Source organism: Serinus canaria, chromosome 6, assembly GCF_022539315.1.
Source record: "Serinus canaria isolate serCan28SL12 chromosome 6, serCan2020, whole genome shotgun sequence".
Classification (NCBI taxonomy): Eukaryota; Metazoa; Chordata; class Aves; order Passeriformes; family Fringillidae; genus Serinus; species Serinus canaria.
In genome coordinates this window covers 23,164,164-23,186,072 of record NC_066320.1, presented here as the reverse complement: position 1 = coordinate 23,186,072, position 21,909 = coordinate 23,164,164, and the positions used below count along the sequence as shown (strand labels likewise).

The window sequence follows — 21,909 nt, the reverse complement described above, 5'->3', positions numbered from 1 at the left end:
CATATGTGGGGACAAAATTACACTCCTACCTTAAAAATTTCTGTTCTTGGGTTAGTGTTAAGGTAGTTGGAGCAATGCAGCAAAGCTCAAGTTGAACTTGGTCTGGACACAGTGGCTACAGCCCCCTTTGTGCCTCTGTGAATCTCAAACTCCCTTTAAATCCTCATCGAGATGAGGGCTTGGGAGCCTCAGTCTAGACATCCATGTCACATCAGTGTTAGAGTTGTTTTGGTGCCTGAGATCCGGGGGCACCTGTAAGGGTTAACTCAAGCTGTAAAGCACTGCCTAATTTTTACAGATGGTGTGAGTGAAAGAGTGAACCTCAGTCTGGCTTGGCAGTGCACAGAGATAACTTTACATAATTCCCTGCAGATGTTGCTGCAGAATGGTTTTAATAATGAATTGTGAAGTCAAGCTAAACTCCAGCATAGAGGGAGAACTCAAAATAAATGCAATGTTTTGTTCTGTGTTTCAAAAGCAAGTTTTCTGTGATGCTCTGGGTTGGGAAAGATGGCAGGGGACGGGACAAGGGGTTCTTTGCAAATAGTTGGGGCTTTAATGGTGCAAACTAAGGCCATTCTAACTAATTTGTCTGCAAACCATGAATACCCATGAACCTGAGGGTGAGAGGGAAAGGGATGGTGGTGCCAATGGCAGCTGCCCTAATGCTTCTGATGAGGGGATGGTGCAGAGCAAGTACTTCATGGTCTGCCTGGCAGAGTTCTGCAGTTTGTGGCTGTCATGCACAGGCTGTGTTGAGGAGCTTGTCTGCCCTGCAGCCATTTTCTGCTAGGAGTCAATTTTTGCACTGTGCTGTAATTTCCTTTCTGTATGGTTATGGCTTGGATGTGCCATAATCTTTTTGGAATTATAATCCCCATTATCATAAGGGATGTGCTGCCTCAACAGTGGTTTCTTGGCCACTCTGAGACTTTGCACATCTTGCATGTGAGCACCCATTTGTGACTTCTCTGCTGCCAGGGGGTTGCTGGAAGCTTCTCAGTCTTCTCAGTTGTTGAGTCTGTTTAAGCAAAACACACATTTTTCTGTTGACATGCTATTTCAATGGGCTATATTAAAGCCTTTCTTCTGTCCTTCTGAGAGGCAAGCTTGAAATTGGGGAAGAGAATTTCAGAGTGGGAGGCTGGTTTTCCCTGAGCTTGGACAAATGCTGTGATTTCTCAGTAGCTGCAGAGGTTTCTCCTTTATACTTTACCCTTGTGCAGAGTTTATAAAGGAAATCTTTAGGAAGAAATTGTAGCTTTTTGAGTTCTGTGGTGATTAGGAGCTTTAGCCTGAGTCATGTTTAGATGGATGGAGGCTCAGCTACACTGTGGTCCCAAGCAAAAGATCTAAACTTGGCTCTGAGGCTAGTGAGCCAAACCAGAGGAGCTGTATTGTGAAAGGGACTAGCACGGGGCTGGTGAGAAGATGGTGCCATCCAGCCCTCCAGAGATGGTTTTACCATGGTTTGAATTTGGCCCAAATGTACATTTTTAAGTGTAGGCAAGTCCTTTCTGCGCTTGTGTTTAATTTCTTTCTGAGGAAGAGTTTAGGTAAACTATTCCAGTCTAATTAATATCAGCTGGAAGCCAGCTTCTCACATTTTGTGCCTAATTATAAGTGTATGTTAAACTGTGTTTGCTCCCCATGTTGATCTGTTACTGGTGAAATAAGGAGCGACCATGAAGAAGTGTTTTTGAAACAGTCTGGCAGATCCTGCGTGTTCACTGCTGTGGGCTTCGTGGCAGGAGAATTCACCTCCTGCTGAGGGAGAATAACTAAATTTAAACTTTCCAACCATGAGCCTTGTGAAGCAAAGTTTCCAAACCTCTGCTGGGCCAGAAGATGGAAATCTGTGTCTGAATTTGGAGAGTAAATAAATAGAGCTGCCTAGGAGCTGCCCAGGGGCATGTGAGGGGTTGCTGCTTGGGGTGCAATGTCTCCCAGCCCCATGCCCAGGGAGCAAAGCAAGGGTTTGTAGCTCCTGTTCTCTGGTAAAACCTTCCGTGACAGGACTTGGAATGAGCTTGGCTGACTGGTAGCACGAACACTGGAGCGTTGTTTCAGCAGGGTGGTTTTTCTCTTGCAGACAGTTGCATGTGGCATGGCAGCAGAGCCCAGACCTTCCTTTCCCCCTTGCTGGGCTGTGGGATCCCAGCTGTGGGAGGGATGTGTGGCCACCTCACAGCTCACTAGTGCTGGTGCCCATCTCTTTACAGCCCAGGCTGGCACCTTTGCTCTTCACAGACAGGCTTGTGTGAAATTTGCTGTGTTTATGACAGGCATCAAAGTGTAAACTGTTCTGAGGTGCACGTGCAGAAATAGCTGTTTTCCCATCTCCCTTTGGGGAAGCTGGAAGGGTGGTAATGGACAAGTTTGTATGGTCCTGACACAGCAGCTTGTGTTTTCTGGGGAAACTGGGGTATCACAGACTACAACAGAAGTGGTTTGCTTACCTGTTAGACTTTTTATTTTCCTGTCTTAACCCAGACCTTATCTGAATGGAGGAGAATCTAGTTGTGCTTTTATCTGAGAGCAGCAAGTTCTTGGGTGAGTGAGTCTATGTCAAAATCATTGGAGGATTCAATAAATCCATGTAATCAAGCAAGAAAAGTGGCAAGGATAGTTACAGATGGAATGCATTTAATCTGAAACTGGCATGCATATAATTTTATTCATCCGTCCATAGATATGACCTAAAGGTTATTTTCATATATATTGCTGAATACTTAACATTTTTGTAGATACTGGTTGAAACTTGGATATTCAGGTGGGAAGACAAATAACTGGTGCTTATGGCCTGAAGTCAGATTTCAGTTGGCTTTTCTGTATTTATTTCTGTTCTGTGCAGTACTTTCCAGCCTCCCAGGGTATTGAATTCAGGTCATGTTTGTTAAACACCAGCTGTGGTTACAAGTGCTCTAGAAGCACTTTTATATCCTGTTCTGAAGTCTGTGCTCTTCTATGAATGTCTTTGCTATTTCCCTCATTTGCCTTTTGTAATACTTCAGATTAGGATTTGGGCAGTGTTTGTGCTGTTTCACATAAGTGCACATGTACATATTTACACATACAAAGTGTTTTGATACTGTAGATGTGCTTATAGCAAGACCAGCTTGGAGCAACTGACTTAAGAGAATTTCAGTCAAAGTTGTCGTGGATGGACTTTGAATTTCTTAAAATAAATTGATATTTGCTATATTGCACCATTTTTCCAGCAAGGCTGCTCACTACCACTGGGAGAGGATCTGATAGAAATGGTATGATAGCACTAAACCCTTTCTTGTTCTAGGAAGCTGCAGAATACCTCAGACATGCACCAAAGCTGCTGACTCTGTCATCTTCTCTGTAGCATTTTACTATTCTTGTTTCTCTAAATGTTGACTGAGAAACTTCTTTTTCTTCTTTTTGTAGGTTGGTGGTTTGTGAGCACAGCAGAGGAGCAGGGATGGGTCCCTGCTACATACCTGGAATCCCAAAATGGAACCAGAGATGATTCTGACATCAACACATCCAAATTTGGGGAAGGTATGGAAAGCTTTTTCTTACCAAGGGAAAACTGGGATTCTCTTGCTTAATGCTTTTTTCCCCCCAAGTGAGAGCTTCTAATTGGAAGGAAATGCCTGATAGAGCCACAGGCCATTGAAAGGAGTGAGGTTTAACTTTTATGGTTGCTTCTCATTAATTTCCTTTAAATTAATCTTTGAAAAGAGTTTCACTGTTGTTTGCTATGGTCAGTGGTGTGTGGAAAGGTAACTTTTTTTTGGTATGGTCTCATTCTGTTAAAAATGAGATGCCATTTGTCATGTATATGTATTTAGCCACACTGCTTTCTTTGTTGTTTTTTTTTTTAACTAAAGATGCTTAATTCAGGTTCCAGAAATGGAATAACTCAGCATTGCATGTTCCTCAATTCCATTATGAAAGACTAACCACATCTTAATGGGCTTCTCATGTAGCAACTGTGTACAAAGGACACTTTTATTATGATTTGCTTGATTCTAGTGAATCTGTTGCTAAATCTAGGTCCTCTTGACATGACACTTATGTAAAAGGTATGTGGAAACTCAGCTGACCTTTCCTTAGCACAGGCAGGAGGCTTAGAGATGTGTTGGGGTGACCATCTGCCCCCCAACACAGCACACAGGCAGGACCAGGCTTTGTGCTGGGCTCTGAGGGTGACGACTGTGGCTTATTGAAGTCTTGGTCTCTGCAACTCATTTTCCCCTGCTCAAGTCTACCCATATCCTGCTTTAGAGACAGACTGGCTGTAGACTGGTAGGTCAGGAACCAGTCTGGTGTGATGCAGCATCTCAGTGGATGCAAAGGCAGTGAGTAAAGCTTCCCTGTTATTAAAGAACAGAACTTTACTGCTCTGCTCTGCAAGCACTGAAGAATGCCTTGTCTGTTGGTCTGTAGCTTCCTCCCTTCTCCTGACTCTTGAATACAGTGTGTGCTTGACAGCCTTACAACTTAAACTGCTGTCATTTCATGCTCTCTTCTCTTTCATGTTGTCCTCTGGAGTGTACTCTGCACAGGGATGCTGCCACCCAGCAGTCTGTTCTGGACAATGGCAAATCTATCAAATACTCCTTATCTCCTTCCTCTCAGTTCCTTTTAATCCATTACACTGCTCTCTTCAGCTATGGTCAGCAGTCCTGCTCCCTGCCTCACTCCAAATCCAGACATGCTGAAACCTGAGACTGCCCTTCCCTTTCTGCTCAGTTCCATCTCAGTGACAGATGCAATTGCATAACCTCTGCAGCTGCTTTTATGCGCCCCAGATTTTGCTTGCTTGCTTTTTAGTAACTTTGGTTTATGTTATTAGCCGTCTAAGCTGACTTCCTACATTCTTTGTATCTTCCCCTCCAGTTCTTCTTTACTTGGGCTGTTTTTCTCCATATAATTACTTCATAGGAGAAGAAAGAATTACTTGGATTCACTGTCTTTAAAAATGTATATCAAAGTAACTGTTCTTAGACCGAAAACTTGCCAGCTCTCTCCAGGTAGGCAGGAGAAAGGGGCTCTGATGTAACTGAGGAGGAAGGCACTTTGAGTGGATTAGTGCCTTCGCCCCACAGTTTAGAGCTTCCACAAGTTTCAGGGTGACTCCCACACATTGACTTCCTGCAACTGTGCAATCTCTGCTCCTCCAACTTGGAAAGCACAGAAACACTGATGTGGGGAGCTTTGTGTATCAGGCCCTTGTCCCTCCCCATTTTAACAGCCCAGGAACAAGTCCACAAGCCAGGCAAACCTTGAAGTCTGCTCTGCTGTGGCAGGCCCAGTCAAGAGAGCAGGGTGCTGAACACATCTTGCTAATAATTCTGCCTCTACTAATATAGCAGTAATATTTTTATGTTTCCCTTTAAGTAGTCTGTTCTCTGAGAAAGACAGAAGTGTTTCCTCCCTGCACCTGAGCTTGCACAACATTTTTATCTGGATGAAGGCAGACTGATTGTTACCCAGGCCTGTGTTTAGACCAACACATCTTGCAAGGCTTGGAGAACAATCAGAAAGCAATCTAAAGAAACATTTAACAGCTACAGAAGCTGATAAAGTAAACATGTTAAAATAATCTCTGGGAAGGTGTAGACACTTGTTAATAAGCAGCCTTTCTAGTGACTGTGACATGACCAACCAAGTCCAAGTCTGGGCAAAATGACAAAATTCAGTATTTTTAAGGAAAAAACCCTGGCTCATACAGAAGCATCATTGTTTTATAAAAGGGCTGTCACTGGGGATGGCTGTATGTTGTGAGGACACAGTGTGGTGGATCTGTGTGACCCACAGTTTTCAAGGGGTGTTCCTGGATGGCTAAATCCTCCAAACTCCCAGTGTCAGAAGGAGCAAGTGACTGCTCTGTATCAACACCTTGAGGCAGTTTCAACCCCTTCTGCACCTCTCCACCTTGCAAGCCTTTACATTCAGCATTTCATTTCCTCCTCTCTTGGATAGAAACCTCCTAACAGAGGCAGCCTTATTGCAACTTGACTTCCCTCTCTGCTATAATCTGTGTGTCTAGCAAGGTGTCCTGTGTTGTCTCCCTGTGTAGCATGTGTGTAACTGGCAGTCTAATGTCCTGTTGGTTTGGGGAAAGTCAGCAGGTTATATCTGCTCATCTTTTGTCCCTCATGGGCTTCCAAGATGATCACTGATTTCCATGAGCCAAAACCACAGCTATCTAAAATCCTGAGATTTGGCTCATCTGAAAATTTGCAGTTGATTTTTGACCAATATGGGACCAAAGGGGAAGTACAGAGTACCAGAGACTAGATAATGTACCTGTTCAACACCATTCACCACACCTCCACTTAGGGTGGTGTGGAAAGGTTTGGGCCTTACAGCAAAGGAGAAATTGAGGAGAGTGGGCTGGATGTAAAAGTCTGGTCTAAGTCCCTGACAGATATAAAGGACAAAAAGTCAAAATCCACTCTTTGGTGAAGTTTTTTTTTTTCTTGTCCAGCTAATGATTTCCCAAGCAAATAATTTTGCTGTGCCTGATTGCCAGCAGAACACAGTTCTAGAAGACAGCAGTGCTTACTCCAGTATAAGGATATAATCCCTAAATAAGTGCACATATACAGAATTGAATTATTATTAATGATGTGATATCAAAGTTTATGAACAGTTTCCCAGCACCACTGGTTAAATGATTGTGTTTGCACTTCAGCTGTCACTACCTTGCAATATGTGCCATTGCTTTGCAGCAGCACCTAGCACCCTTGCAGTAGTTGCCAAATTGGGATGGAAGCCCTTGAATGGAAAGGTGTTTGGCTGTGTTTCTGTGCCAGTCTAATGGTTCCAGTGTCTTTCACACCTATACAGGCAAAAGAAGAATCTGAGTAGAGATCTAAGTATGTGCTCCAGAAAACAAGTGGTGTCCTCTGTGTACAGCTGCTCTCACAGTGCCATTTCCATAAGTGTCTTGTCTTTGTTTATATTTTAAGCATAAGTTATTGTTTGAGTATGTAACACTCAGTCCTGGCTTGTTAGCTTCTTGAGCCTGCTGAATAATTGCAAGGTTAGTTTTTTCCTGATATTGTAATCTATATATTAGAAGTTTTGATCACAAGAACCAGCTGTGGCAATGAATGCAAGTCATGTCTTGCAAGCACATCAGACACTTTTCACTTGGGTTCAGTTCCTGAATGCTGCTCTTATGGGGGAACTTAGATGAGAGTTTGTGAGTTTGTTTATAGTGTGATAATTTTTCTTAGAGAGGTTTAGAGCCCTGTTGGGTTTGATGTCATGTGCAATAGACGGAATTCCCCAAAGATCATGCAGCTGAATTAGGAGATACAACAGCAATGATGATGTGTCCTGCCACTGCACTCTCCTTGGACAAGTTGCCTTTAGTTGTGCAGCTTGTTTTGGAGCATGTATATGTTTTTGATTTTTTTAAAAATTATAATTAGTAGCAATTTGTGACAGTTCTGGATGGCTCACATTGCTCAAGCTCAAGAAGTTAACTTGTTCCACTGTACTGTATAAAGTAAAACAAAACATCTGCATCCCACCTAACCCATTCCCACTAACAAGACCAGTGCTTGTAAATACCATGTTTTGTTTTTATTCCTCACCCTCCCATCACTTTTTTTTTTCTTCTTTTTTTCCCCCCTTTGTTTTGTTTCCATCCATGTTCCAAACTAGTTTCTAAGCGACGCAAGGCTCACCTGAGGCGCCTGGACCGGCGATGGACGCTGGGCGGGATAGTCAACAGGCAGCAGAGTCGAGGTGAATTCACAGCTTCCTCTGGCACCAGCCACTCAGGGGCCACCCAAAGCCACACTGCAGCTTCAGCTGCTGTGTGTCAGGACCTGCATCTTTGGCACTTTGTTAGTGAGGGGCCAAAGCTCCAGAGTTCAGATGTGGGTTTCGTACATGACAGCTTGAGGGTGGCTTGGAGACAGGATTAGGCACCCAGGAGCTGGAGGCTGGTAACCAAGACTTTGTGCTGTTGGGGAAGCTCACATCTGTTGTGTTTTAACTTGGGCATATTTGTGCTCAGTCTTTCCTGCCTCAGTAAGAACAAGTGATACTTTCAGGGCTGGTAAAATGAGTTGAATGACAAAAAGCCATGGTCGGAGTTGTGCACACTGGAAAAGTGTGTGGGGTGGAAAGATGAAAATCATTCCAGTTGCAGTCCCCTCTCTTCCTTGCAAGAAGTGCTGGGTACTAAAGAGAGTCTTGAGAAAATTTGGGAGTTTTTGGCATCATTCCTAGGTATTTAAAATGCCACCAGTAGCAGCATTTTAGCTGGTTTGGTTTGTTCTGTTTTCTTTCAGCTTTGGCTGGTCTAACAGTGAGAATGGCAGGGTAGGAGGGAACACCTTGTGTTTGGGTGAAGTCTGAGGAGCCCTATAAGCAAAGTATTTTTTAGGAGCAGATGAATCGTCTTTCCCAGACCAAAGGTATCCCTGTCTGTCTCCTGCTCCACTTGGAAAATCATCCAGACATGTTCATTGCCCTTGGGAAAGGAAAGGTGGGATAAAGCACCATTTACACCTCTGTAACTTTCAGACAACCTTACTGAGGGAATGGATCCACATGTAAGCACAAGGGATGATTCCCAGTTAATGGAAAGGTGCCCTTTCCTATTAAGAAATGTACTTTTAAAGTGGCAAATTTACCTTTGGATTTGATGATGATATTATGACTGCAGACTGCTGTCTCAAGCCCACCCAGCTTTTCAGTGACCCTTTGTTTCAAATTATTATTGAGGAAACAAAAGCAACAATAGCTGTGTTCTACCTGCCATAGCTTGACCCTGCAGAAGCTGAAACAACTTCAGAAGACAAGGTCCTGCTTCTCAGCCACCAAATGCACTCTGAAGGCACCAAAGAACCCTCATAAGCACACATGCTGTCGTGGGTGGGGGGGTGGGGGAAGTGTGCTTATTTCTGTGCCCCAGCTGTTTGGGAGCTACTGGCTTTGCTTTGTCCAGCTCTGCTAGATGCTTCCTGGCAATTTAACTGGGAGAATTTATAAGAATCAGTTTTCTAAACAATTTATTTACTGGTGAAAACAAATGCATTCTTTTATATTCGTACAATATTGCAAACAAAGCTCCATAAAATATTAAGACTGCATAACCAGTCCCTTAGCAGTCAGCTGGTAAGACTCAAGGACCTAAGATGCATTCTCAGATTTTCCCTCTTGCATTCTGATGCCCACCATGTGTGGATCTTCTCCAGACCTGCCCTCTGACCAGTGTCAGTGTCCTCCTTGGCAGTCTTCCCCAGTACAGGCTGCCCTAATTCCTTGCATCTTTGCCTTTTTCTTGCTTCATTGCTGTTTCTTCCCTATTAGGCCCAAGCAGGGCTGGGGTTTTGAGGGTATTGGAGAATATGTGCTTTATCTCAAACTGAATCTTGGCACTTGGACTTGGCACAGACTTCAGCAATCTGTGATTTTGTCCAAAGTTTGGGGCACCCTCTGTGACTGAGCTTCTATAAGGTCTCTCCAATGTATTTTAGCCACAGCTAGCCAGGCTGGCTAAAAATAAGCTGTTCATTGTCATCAGAAATTATAGGTTAGGGAATCCTTACAAGAGCAGGCTTATTGGAAATAAAGAAAGTGACTTGAACAAATGGGCACAAGTTGGAGACAGTGGCTTCATGATCTGGCAGAGCTGCAGCCTGTACAGACATCTATGCCTTCCAAACTGCAGTTGTTGAAAGTATGAGTCTCTCTGGGTGTCCAGCCTGCTGTTCTCTAACAAAACACAGTTTATATGAGGTCAGGAGAGATTTTCTCCCATCTTCCCCTCCCATCCCAGCCCAGAAGACTTCTAACAAGGCCAAATTTGGGTGAATTTGCACTGAAATGACAGAATGCATGAAGTGTACACTTCCCTGCCAACCTTCAAGTCCTTGCTCCAAAGCACAGAAGAACTAAAGTTGTTCAAACAGGAGGTTGCCAGAATTGTTCAACACAAGCAGAACAGCTTCCCCTTCCCCACTTGGCCTCTTCCTTAGAAACAAACTCAATTAAACATTTTGGCTGAAATTCTTCCCACCCAGCAATATTCTGCTTGAAATAACCCTTGCTGCTGGAAGGGTTAGCTCCAGGAGTTCACTGGAGCTCAAAAACAAGCTGTAAAGGATGCCTCCCTTTGTATTTATGCTTGGGTACCACTAATCAGCATTTTTATCAGTTGGGCCTGTGATAGAATCACTTTAAGGCCAGAATCAAAGGAATTAAGCATTGCTTCTGAAGGGCAGAATTTTCTAAGTTATTTGAATATTAAAAACATTGAGAAAGCTGGAGTGCAGAAGGGAAGAGTGTTTCCTTCCCTGTTAGACTGTGCCTGATAGGGGAGAATTATTAGGGGCAGCATATGGCTTATTTATTTCTAACTTGCCAAAGCCATTTGAAGAGGCTAGGCATCTCTGACCTCCAGATATTTGGAAGCAAAGTTATTGGGTCTGTGAATAAGAAACATGAAAGACAAATTGTTGAATATCATGGCAGTGCTCCTTCTTTAAACCTGAAAAAAAAAAATCTGCAAAGGGAACAGCTGTAGTCTGTTTCTACAAAGAGAAACAGATGACTTTTGTTGCTGAACTTTTCTCTTTAAAATGGTCTGTGGTGTGCCCAGATCTAAGAGATTACATTGGTTTGTGTTTCTTATGTAGCTGCAAAGCTTGAGGGTTTTTTTAATGTTAAATGTGGTACATTTTCTAAACTTTTTCCTATACATTCTGAAACTCCAGTAATACAAATATGGGCTGTGAGGAAAAGCCTGAAAGTTTGTAGTTTTCCTCAGACTTGACACTCATTAGACCTGCAAGCTGCAGAGTTCATGTTTTGTACAGGGTTAAATAGTAATTCTGCACATGCAGTTATTTGGAACTTCCCCTGAAAGGGAATTTAGGATAATTTACAGGCTTAATTTAATGAAAAGTCATTAGTGCTTTTACAGTTTGATTGGTAAAATTGGGATGTTACATGCCTGTCTTCTGTGCCAGATACCTGACCCAAGTTATTGCTGCTTTGGTTTTGTGCCCAGTGCTTTCACCTGGAACTGTTACAATGCAGGAAAGCACTCTAAAGTTATTCATACCAACAATATAGTGACATATGGGCTGAATTTCTGCCAAATGAGCCAGTTATTCAGGAGTAGCTCCTAGCACAAGGAATAAGCTATTCATTGAAAGAGTTGAAGTTAGAACTTCCCACTGCTTGCTTATCTTAGGGAGTGAGGGAGCTTGATGGGCAAAGGTAGTGTGTGGAGGGAAGGCAGCCATGTAACCCAGTGGTCTTGATACTTTAACCTCATCTTGAGTTGGTCTTAATACTGGAACCCCAATTCCTAGCCCAGGTGGGTGGTTCTTCAGCCAGTTTTGTTGCTGTGGAAAGAGCAGTTGGTCAGTACTGGTAATCCAGCCTGGCTGATGTGCCTGTGCACTCTCATACTTTCCTGCATCTCCCCAGAGCTGCTCTGCCCTCTTTGGCAGCCCCCTCCAGGAGACTTCTCCCCTTGTTTTCACTCTTTCCTGTTTGTGCTTGATGGTGATGAGATGTTTGTCAATCAAAGCAGAAGACGGTGAGTGACATTGCTGTGCTAAATCAAACCAGCACAGAACAGCTTCAGACTTAGTCTCTTCTCTCCTTTGGTTGGGTTTTTTTGGTTTTTTTTGTTTTGTTTGGGTTTTCTTTTTCTCTGTTCTCCAAGGAAAGAAGTAAATGCTTATTGGTCCTTGCCTGGTTGAAGTAAGAGCATGCACAATACAAAGCTGTTTAGAAGAAATGTCATTATTGTTCTTTTCTATCTGTTGGCACAAGGTTTTCTATTATTTAAAACAAAAAGCAGGGAAGGGAAGAGGGACAAAGGCTGAAGAGCTTCTGTCTGCAGATGAACACATTTGATAACTGTGTGCAGTCATTCTCTCTCTGCATATTTAGGCAAGTAAAACAAAGTCCATGTTGAATTAATGCATTGCTTTCTGGAGCAGAGAGTCTTTTTCCAGAAGCAGTTCTGACAAAGGGGGGGGTGGAGCGGAGGAGTGGGGGAGGGTGAACACAGACTGCTGACAGAGGGGAAAGTATTTTGAAAGAAAATTCTTCTGTGGTTTGGAAGATGTAGGTTTGGGGCTGTTGCATTTTGCTGAGAAATCATTAATTGGCTAATTTCTAGCTCAGTTCCCCCCTATCCCTACCCCTACCAGCATATCAAACCAGGAGGGGGTCACAGAAAGTTGGGGGCATGTACAGGCACCAGCTGAGCAAAGGAAATGATTCCCTTATTTGGTTGGCTCCTGAAGTGCTGCTGATAACTTTCACTCTTATTAATGGAGGCAGAAAAGAGAAAACTTACAAAATAGAGGTGAAGGAGAGGAATGTGAAATGGGGCTCTCAGAACTTGGAAGCAGAAATGTCTGAGCACTGGCTGTTTGCCTGGGAAAGATGAGAGTGATTGTGCAGGGCTGGAAATGTGCATGGTATTTTAGCTGCTTCAAGGCAAGGCTCCTGTCCCAAAGAGTTTACAGCCTAAACAAAGAGAAGGAGATCTGTGCATCAAAGGAACGTGGGCAAGTGGCAATTTGGCATGAATCTTGCAACCAAAGGGGTTTTCATAGTGTAAAATGATATTTCTTCAGTATTTTTAAAAGCTTTTAGAGAAGGATTAAAACTAAGCTTGTTTGGGAAAGCAGGAAATCAGGGTAGGTAAAGCTTTTTTTAGGAAGGATTTGAGGGCTTCAGGTTATTTGATACCATCGAGGAAGGAGCCTGCTCAGGTGGATGAGGCATCATATGAAAGGCATGAAGCTGAGTGGGAAAAGACCACAGAATTTGGAGGAGTAGGAAATCCACATGAACGTGTGAGTGTGTGTAGTAAGGCATCAAAGCAAGGCACAGCACACAGGCTTGAAAATTCAAGATGGAACAACTGAATTGGGAATGCACTTGGTAGGAGTCTGGTTGAAATGCCAGAGAAGTGCTGTGCCAAGAGCCTTCTGCAAGAGCAGTGTGTGCTGAAAGGCTGGGAAGGGAGCAAAGCAGGCAGGAGGTGGCTGTGGTGGCTGTGCAAAAGAGTCACTGGAGGGTCATTGAGGAGCAGCAATGGTGGAGAACTTTGAAAATGCCGGGGCAAGTCTGTCACCTTGGTGATAGACTAGGAGGAATCTGAAATAATCAGTGCCAAGGGAGCTGGGAAGATAGAATGAGGAAGATTTTGGAAGAGCTTCTGAAGCTGTGTTACAACTCGAGCTGTACAGAGTTACAACTCTGCTTTCCTTGACCTGACATTAAGTATAAATCCAGACAGCCAGAGGAGGGACCAAGTTGCCATTTCAAGACACCTCATAAGTTTAATGTACTCAGTCACACATGCAAAATATGGAATTCTGGTTTGACAGATGGGATTGCAGGAGCCTCACAGGCTGTCAGGTTCAGTCTCTTGCTTTGTCAGCCAAGTCAGTACAATTTCTTCAGGAGGGAACGGAGCTTCATCTTAGCTGTTCTGAGGTTTTTCCTGTGGGACAGGTGTCCTAACAGGTTATTTGGTATGGAAAATGCCACAGCCAATGCTTAAAACTACTGCTTTTACTACTTGACAGAAATACATCAGGTGAAACAAAAGAAAACTTGCTCAGAAATAGGTTGTTTAAGGGGAATGTGTTGGAATGTATCCAATTGCTCACCATGTGCAAGCTGCAATCCTACACAAAAGGAAAAAAAAAAAGCACAGTCGTCAAGGTCTGCAATTATCCAAAAATAATTGTCATTGACATTAAGTTCTCCTAAAATTTAAGAAGTCAAATGTCTCATCCCTCATTTTTCTGCAAGCCACTATGTTGCATCACTGCCAGTGAACAGGCTGGGCAAGACAGAAGAAGTATTTCAGTCCTCATTAGGCTGTGACTGCGGAGGTGACCTGTTGCTACATGATGAGCATTGCCAAGGTGGCTGCAGGTCATCTTGCTCTGCTGTAAATCATATGATGGTTTATTAGCTGTATTATAAATTCTTTTTATGTGAAAAGTTGCACTTCATTAAGCTTCATCTTAAAATGGGTGGGACAAGAAACATGGGCGTGCCTAAACTAGCCAGGTTTTAGACCAAGTTTTGTATGAGTTGTTTTGACTCTGCCCTATATTCAAAAACTGGTTTTAAAGTGTCTTTTTAGTTTTAGAGATATTTCTGTTTATGTATTGAGGAGGCCTCAGCTTGGCAAAACACCATGGTGCTGCTGGAGGATCACAAAATGGTTGTGTTCTTGTTTAGGTGGGGTTTTTTGTTTTCTTTACTTTTTGCTTCTTTTGTCCTCTTCTGGTGGTTACAGAAGGACATTAGATGTTAAAAACTTGTGAAAAAGTAACACTCAAAAACCTGTGATTTCCTTGTACCAGGTCTGTTGTGTACATCTGTATAGACCATGTAGTGTATGTGGCTGTCATGCAGGGCACTGTACAGCTCAGATCCTTTGTCCTGAATATGTGCACACCTTCCAGCTAGACAGCCCTACCTGTGCTGCATTTTCTGGGAGGAAATATTTGTTGCTATAAAAAAGCCCCCTCTGTAATACAGTGGGCTGTTCCAAGGACACAGGTACTGTTCTCTGCTGTCCATGCTGTTTTCCAAGTGATCCACCAAGATCTGTTCCTGTATTTTGATCCCAGTTCTCTACTGTGTTTGTTCAGGAGATTTTAGGTAGAGCCAGAGAAAAATAAAAGCCTGCTTTCTTTTGGGGATGAGGAAAGAAGGAGGAGAAAGGTACATTGATAGGGAATTGAGGCTTTGGAATGAGTAGTGGTCTGAGCACTGGGTTGCCACAGTGTTTGGGAGGGCTGGGCAGAGCACAGCTACAGCAGCAAGGTATGAGCTGGGTTGTTGAAATAGTGCAAAAATTCTGGTTTTGTATATTTTAAATAGTGTCTGTGTCTGGGGAGGAGAGAGAATGACACCCAGTAATCCTTTCCTTCCGACCTAAGTAGGTTGCAGTTGGATAATGCATGATGTGACAGATGTGTATTGTAGCTCTTTGCCAAATGGGCTTTGCTTCTTCATGCCTGCCTTGTTTGGATTTACTGGGGCAGCTCAAAATCCTTCAGCTCAGCTGGGAAAGGTGTCTTTGGCCTGCAAATTAGTGATAAAGGAATGGGAGGGAAGTTGGCAATTAATAGATCTCTGGATGTCACTCAGTAAGAACAGAGCTGAATTCTTGCCATTTTTAGCTCAAAGAGGGTAGGACTTCCATCCCATTGTTTCTGAATGCAGCCTTTTAGCTGGTGTGTGTGCTTTGTAGCATGTAGTAAAGTTTATTCTGCCCACTTGACCTCAACACTGAGGTTGATGTAACAGAAGCTGCAGCTGGGGAATACGAATTATCCTTTTGTTTGTCTTTTTTTTCCCTGGTAATTCTGAAGTCAAAACTTAATGAACCAAAATTATACACTTTTGTATTCTCTGTAGATCTGGGCATATAACTTCAATGGTAGGTCTGGGATAGTTCACTGACTTCTGTTTTATACTCTTGCCTGTCAGAGAAGCTGAATGAAGGCAGCATGATATATCAGATTTGTCAGTGTAACTCAGAGCAGTGTCATTCTGCTGTCTGACGCTCTGCTGATTCTCTCATGAACCCATTTATCTGAGTTAAGTCTTTACAGTAACTTTACATATCAGTCATGAAGTGTCAAATATCTTTTCTAAAGACTTTTGAATAATAATCTGATATGTTGAATGCTATTATCAGCCCTCTTCAGTGACACATCCACTGAGAGCTCCCCTGCTCCCTTCAGCAAATCTTGGTTTATACAAAGTGTCCACTGGCTAGAGATAATCTTTGAGAAACAAAACAGAATTTACACTTTGATTACAAGGGAGCCCATATCTCCAGTTTGTTTAAGTTACAAACCTCATGTATGTTTGTGGTATCTCCTGCAGCATTGACAGAAACCAAATGTGTGCAATCTTGGAAATGTAGTTTTTGCTGTCAAAGTACTTTGCAAGGGGAAATTGTCATGGTGGCTTCCTGGATTTTATCTGTAGGCTTAAAAATAGAGCAGCTAAACAAAAACATTGTGGGACCTTCTTTTCTAGAGTTGATTTTTAACACTTTTGATTGTCTTGATTCACTGGAGATCCTTTTTCTCTCTTTTCCCTTTCCCTCCCTATTTCCATGCACTCTTTTTTATTTTTTTTTCTTTTGTATAGGGAGGAGTCACCTAAAGGGCTTTATTCTCAAAAAGCAGTAGTCTTGAGTTGACAGCCACAGGATTTAAGATGTAAGCAGTGAGGGTGCTCATGGACAGAATGAGACAGTGGCAGTTCAGAAGAGCCTTCCTGTTTCTCCTGAGTGATCAGTCCAGTGCTGTTGGTATTGATGGGTGACCACTGTCTCAGTTCCTCACACACAAGTTTGGAAAGTTGTGTAGGAAGCTAGGAATGAGCACCCTGTGCATGGTTATCTGCAGAAGAAGGGAAGCCACATCCCTGAAGAGTGGGACCACTCTGCCCAGCAAGAGGAGCTGAATAGCTGGCTTTAGCTGAAGCAGAGCCTGGTGTTTGTGTGGAGGAAAAACAGAATAAACACAGCAATTTCTGTGGGAGTTCTAGTGGCAAGGGTGACCTCTGACAGCCTGGGTTATAAAGCAGCTTTGGTATGGGGGAAAGAAAAAAGAGGGCCTTCTTCCAAGACTCTGCAAATATATGCTTAGCTCAGTATTACTGTCCTAGAAACATCCCTGGAAGTGTCTGAAACAATGTGTATCTGGACAGAGCAGCTCTGAACTTTCCCTTGGCCCTTACAGGGGCAAAATCTAGCTGCCCAGGGGTCTTCTGCAGTTCAGTTTAGTGCTTTGCATGCAGGGGAATCCAGACATGGAGCTCCTTCTGCAGCAGACTTGAAAATGGAGGAAAAATTAGTCCAGTTCTACCACCCAGAGCAAAAACCTAGCCAGGAAAACTCTCCTGTCCTGTGACTTGAACACTGGGATTTCATTTGCCAGGTTTCATTTTTCAGGCCCCATGTTGTAGTGGAGTATTTCTGTGGGGAAGGTGTCATAAGCTGATGGTGCTAATTACAAACTAGCTGGAGTTTCTTACCAGTGATAAGCCAGTTAAGCAGCCCTCCTAGGGGAGAGCAGCAGAGAGTCTTTTCTTTCTGGTAGCAAAGGTTTGACAGATTTTGCCCCATCAGAATTAGAAGGATCCAAATGTGACCAGTCAAGGGAACTGGACTTCAGAGATGTAGCTTTGCTGAATTCGCTGCCATCTGATGTTCTGTCAACATTATTTTCCCTTTTCTGAGATATTATTTCTTACTCTATCTCAGTAAGGGCTTTGGTTTATTTTTCATTGAAGTTTCCATGCTTCACCCCGCAACAAAATGCAGTTGAGCTACAAAACCGAGCTGCTGCTTGGATCTGTTTAACTCTTAAAGAGTGCTTGCTTCAAGCTGCTGCAGCCTTTTCATGGCTCCTTTGTTCTGCAGTGATCAGGAGCTTTGGATTCACTTCATTTCCTGCCCATTCCTCTGCACTGACAGCCCTCCATTTATTCTTTCCTTGCCTTGTGACTGCTGGTAGGAAGTGCTAGGAAGTGTGGCTGGGGTGCACTTCATTGCTTGCCTTCCCTGCCTTTAGCTACAGAAACTGTCACATGCACCATAGTTTGGGTTGAGGAGAGGGGTTCTGTGGCACTTCCCATGTCTGCTGCTGCAGAGGAAGGATAGTAGTTCAAGTTTTCAATGGCAGGTGTAATTTTTTAAGCTCCAGAGGGAAAGGTTGGCCTTGGGTGTAATGGGAATGCTGCAGTAAATGACTCCTGGCTAGGTGGAAGAAGATGTTGACAAGTGCCTGTTCTGCTCTCCTTATTGGCTTGCTGCCAGCAAGTCTGCTTAAAACCTCTGCCCAGCTGGGAAGGGGATAGATGCTGAAGATGAATAGGGATGCTAAGGATTTGGCTCCAACACCATACTTGAAATCCAGTCTGTGCTTTTGAAGTGTGTGTCTTAATTCTGGCCCTCCTTCACCAGTGTCACACATGCATTTCTCTGGAGTCCGATTTAGCAAAAGTATGTTTGTAAAACACTTCACAACCTATGAATGCAAATGCTGTATCACCTCCTGTCACATGCAAACCTCTTTTGTTCTTCTGTCATGTTTTTTTTAATGTTTCAAGCTCGTTGCTGTAGACTTGTGCTGCTTGGGAGGTGCAAGGAGAGCAGCGTGCAGGGCCAGCCCCTCTGGGCTGGGAGATGTGTCCTTCTGGGGATGCAGTGCTCGGGTTTCAGTAACACAATGCTCTGTGCAGCCATGTGTGTGTGCAAAGAGCCAACTGGCTGCAGCTCCTGCCGTGATGCTCGGCTGATTTGGCAGCTGGATTGATTCTGTCAAGTTACAGTACGGGAGTTAAGTCCAGCTTCAAATCCTCTCCCTTACCCGCTCGAGGAACTTGGAGGGGGGAGGGAGGTGGGAAGAAGAGGGGGGGAGCTCTCTGGGGACTTTGTGTCATTATTGGCATGGAACCATTCTGTGATTATCAGCAGCAGGGTAGTGGCAAGGGGCTGATTATCTGTCATGTCGTCAGCATAAATAACCAGTGGGCCCCTGAGCAGGGCTCCGCCTTTGTGATGGCTTCACGTAATCGCTGCAGAGCAGTTTAAAAGCAAGCAGTGCAGAAAAGCAGCTGGTCTGATCCTGACCCTAACTGATGTTGCCTTTTCTCCCCTCACCAGAAGAGAAATATGTCACCATCCAGCCGTACGCCAGCCAGGGGAAGGATGAGATTGGGTTCGAAAAAGGGGTCACCGTGGAGGTCATCCAAAAGAACCTGGAAGGATGGTGGTACATCAGGTAAAGGAGCTGTGCAACCTGCAGAAACTGTGGCAATGAGCTTTTCTGATCATTCACTGAATGCTAGCATTTAAATCACTCTGTAGCTGGACAGGGAAGCCCAAATTGTTCATAATGCCTCTTGAAGAAATGTAAAAAGAAAAGTCTGAGGTGATAGAATGGTGACTAAAGTTACACTAGAGTGTCTGCAAAGGCTATGGACCATTCCAGTGAGGAAATGCCTTAACTTGCAGTTTTAGAGGCTTTTTTCCTTGCTTCAAGTTAAAAGCCCATATCTGAGTTAAGATCTGTGAGACCTAACAAGGCTTTCTGTTGTATATAATTTTCATGTGTTTCCAGTATAAGAGTTATTCTGCAACCTATTTAAATCTATTTATAGCAAAGCTGAAAGGCTGACTGTGATCTCTTGAGCTGTTTGGGGCAGGTAGTGCTACTTTCAGGGATATGAGATCAGTTTGCTGGCTACAGCCCTTGTGCAAGCTTATCCATGGTTTCAGCTAATTTGCTTTGATTTTTGTCTGTCTCCACTGGATATTCCTAATGTAGAGGGACTGCATTCCAAGGGCAGGTAAAGTTGTTATTCTATATCAAATTTTGTTATGTAGTTGGAACAGTGGTCCTAGCAGAGAGTTTTGGCTTAAGAATCTCCTTTGTAAATGCTTATGGGGAGACTGTAGGTTAGGTATTGTCTCAGTGATGTAGGGTGTCAGGATGAGCACTTGGTGAGAGATTTCTTCCTGTAGGTTCACACAGCATTTAGGTTTTAGTGCCCTTCTGTGGTCCTGCCCCTTGTCCTGTATCTGTGTGTGAACCTCTCAGTGCTGTGACATCCCATTTCTCTTCAAACAAGATGTGATGCAACAAGTAGCTTAAAATGGAGATTTATCTCTCAGCAGTGCAGAACATCTCATATAGTCATCTTTTTCCATTCAACATGTAATTATAGTGATTTTTTTTTCCTCTTTCCCCAAGTTATAGCTTGCTTTGAATGCTGCTTGATTTATTGGCTATGGATGAGGACTGTGAAAATGCTGACTGAAGCAGTGTTGTTGTTTTTCTTGATTTCCCTTATTTAGAAGAAAGAAAAATCATTTTTCTGTCTAATGAACCCATGGAGCAAATAAGCTAATAAAGAAAGCAGTGGAGCCAGGAAGGCACTCTAGATAGGAGGAGCTCAGAAATGCCTGGGTTTGGTCAGGTCACATTTTTTTCTCTGTTAATTGTCTACAGAAGTGGAATCCAAAGTCTCAGATCAGGGAATTGAGCTCATAGGTTTTTTCTGAGGGAAGAACCATTGCAAGACACCTCTAGTTTATTTTTTTCTTTTATTTCTGCAATGTTGCCTGGTTACTACTGTAGGTTTCCCTTTGCTATATTAGCACTCCTACAATTAGTTGAATTTTTTTCCCCTTTTTCTCACACACTTCTTTGAGTTAACCCAAAAGACACATTTCTCTATATGCCAGGAGTGTCTTCTGGAGCATGATGGCACTTTCTGCAGTGGTTTCCATGGCATCTCCATTCATGGAATGTGCTGGAAGAACAGTGGCTACCCCAGCACCCCGTGATGGCTGGGGATTGCAGCATGTGCTTGGCTTTTTTTGGAAGAGGCATTTTGATTTGAGAAACCCCTGTAGTTGTTGGAAGATGTAATGTTCTCCCCGTGTGTGTGACAAGTAAAGGGGGTGTTAACAGTGCTCCTCTCTGCTGCTTTGGGGCACTGTGCTGCTTTCCTCCTGGAGGATTAAACTCTTAGAAACAGGGTTGGGTTTTTTTCCCATGGGCAACACTTCCAGAAATGTTGATGATGTGATCCATCCCTGCAAGCTGGTCCTTTGCAGCCTGGGTAGCTGATCTCCAGCTTGTTGTGCTGTTTGTTACACACAAACTGCCCTGAATGCTGTTAGGTACCCCTCAGAAAAGGATTCCCTTCCTGCAGAAATTTGCTTCTCTGAGTCTTGAGTGCCTTTGAAGGAGCAACTCCTTCTCCTCTTGTGAGTGTGAGGGGAGAGGGAGCAGGAGGAGAATGCAGTTGAACCCTGGGCTGGGTAACAGACTGAACACACTTCAATGTGTAGAGAGAAAAACAAATCCAGTAGTTTGTAAATGAAATCCACCTTAAAGACATTAGCTTGTTCCACCTTAAATATGTAATTTCTCCAAATTCTTGGCCATGTGCTGATCCTCATTTCCTGTCCTTCTTTTTTCTTTTCTTTCTTTTTTCTTTTTTTTTTAATATTTTTTTTTATTTCCCTAGTTTGCTTCCCTCTGGAGTAATTCCAGTGCTCTGGAGCTGGAAAGCAGATGTGACTCTCAGACTTACAGAGGCACTTCTGACTTTTTTTAACATTCCTATGGTTTTAATCCGTTTTTTCCTTCATGTAATATAAACAGGGAGGGTTTTGGAAGCATGAAGGAACCAAATCACTGCACCTAATTCTGAGACCCTCCCAATTCAATGCTGTACAAGCTGGAGGCAATATTGGTGTCTGTCTTTATGCTGCCCCACATGCATTATGACTTTAAAAAATCAGGACTAGGGAGAAATGAAAGAAAGGCTCTGTCCTGGGATCCTGCTTACTGCTGTATTGAGTTCAGTGGATCTGTGCTTCCCAGTGTGCCCATAGCTGGCATTAGCATCCCTCATTTAGATCTTACTTTGTCTCCAGGAGGCAGCAACAGACACAATCTTGTGGTGCCCAAGTGGACTGACTGCAGGGCAAGTTGGTAACAATATGCTACATAAAGCTTTTTTTATTTGCCTTTGTGTCCTTCATTTTGTGGTTGCTCTGAGCCCATGAGAATGAAGCACAGCTGGGAGGTGCTGGCAGCACTGAAATGAAGAGGAATCTGGGATGGGGTTTCAAATGTCTGCAGTAGGTTCTGAATATAAAGGAAGGAAGGATACTTGTGAGTCAGCTCTTAAGAAGTGAAATGAAAATTGTTACTGGTTCAGGACTTTGCCAAAATTGATTACCGGTTGTTTTAGTTCTTTCACCTATAAAATGGGGAAGATCAAGGAATCTTCCGAGGTTATTCTTCAAAGGGCTTAAAGATTAATAAATTCAAGGACTAAGGTAAAAAATGTAAGCATATTTCA

General features: G+C 43.3%; 1 protein-coding gene across 4 annotated transcripts in view; it reads left to right on the top strand.

Annotated features, from left to right (window-relative positions):
- The window catches only part of SH3PXD2A (SH3 and PX domains 2A), a 245,071-nt gene that overhangs the window by 203,612 nt on the left and 19,550 nt on the right, over window positions 1-21,909 (top strand). For all 4 annotated transcript variants that reach the window (XM_050976023.1, XM_050976022.1, XM_050976024.1 and 1 more), the window contains 3 exons: window positions 3,418-3,531; window positions 7,657-7,740; window positions 18,692-18,809. In XM_050976023.1, coding sequence (XP_050831980.1) covers window positions 3,418-3,531; window positions 7,657-7,740; window positions 18,692-18,809 — 316 coding nt within the window. The remainder of the gene's footprint in view (window positions 1-3,417; window positions 3,532-7,656; window positions 7,741-18,691; window positions 18,810-21,909) is intronic.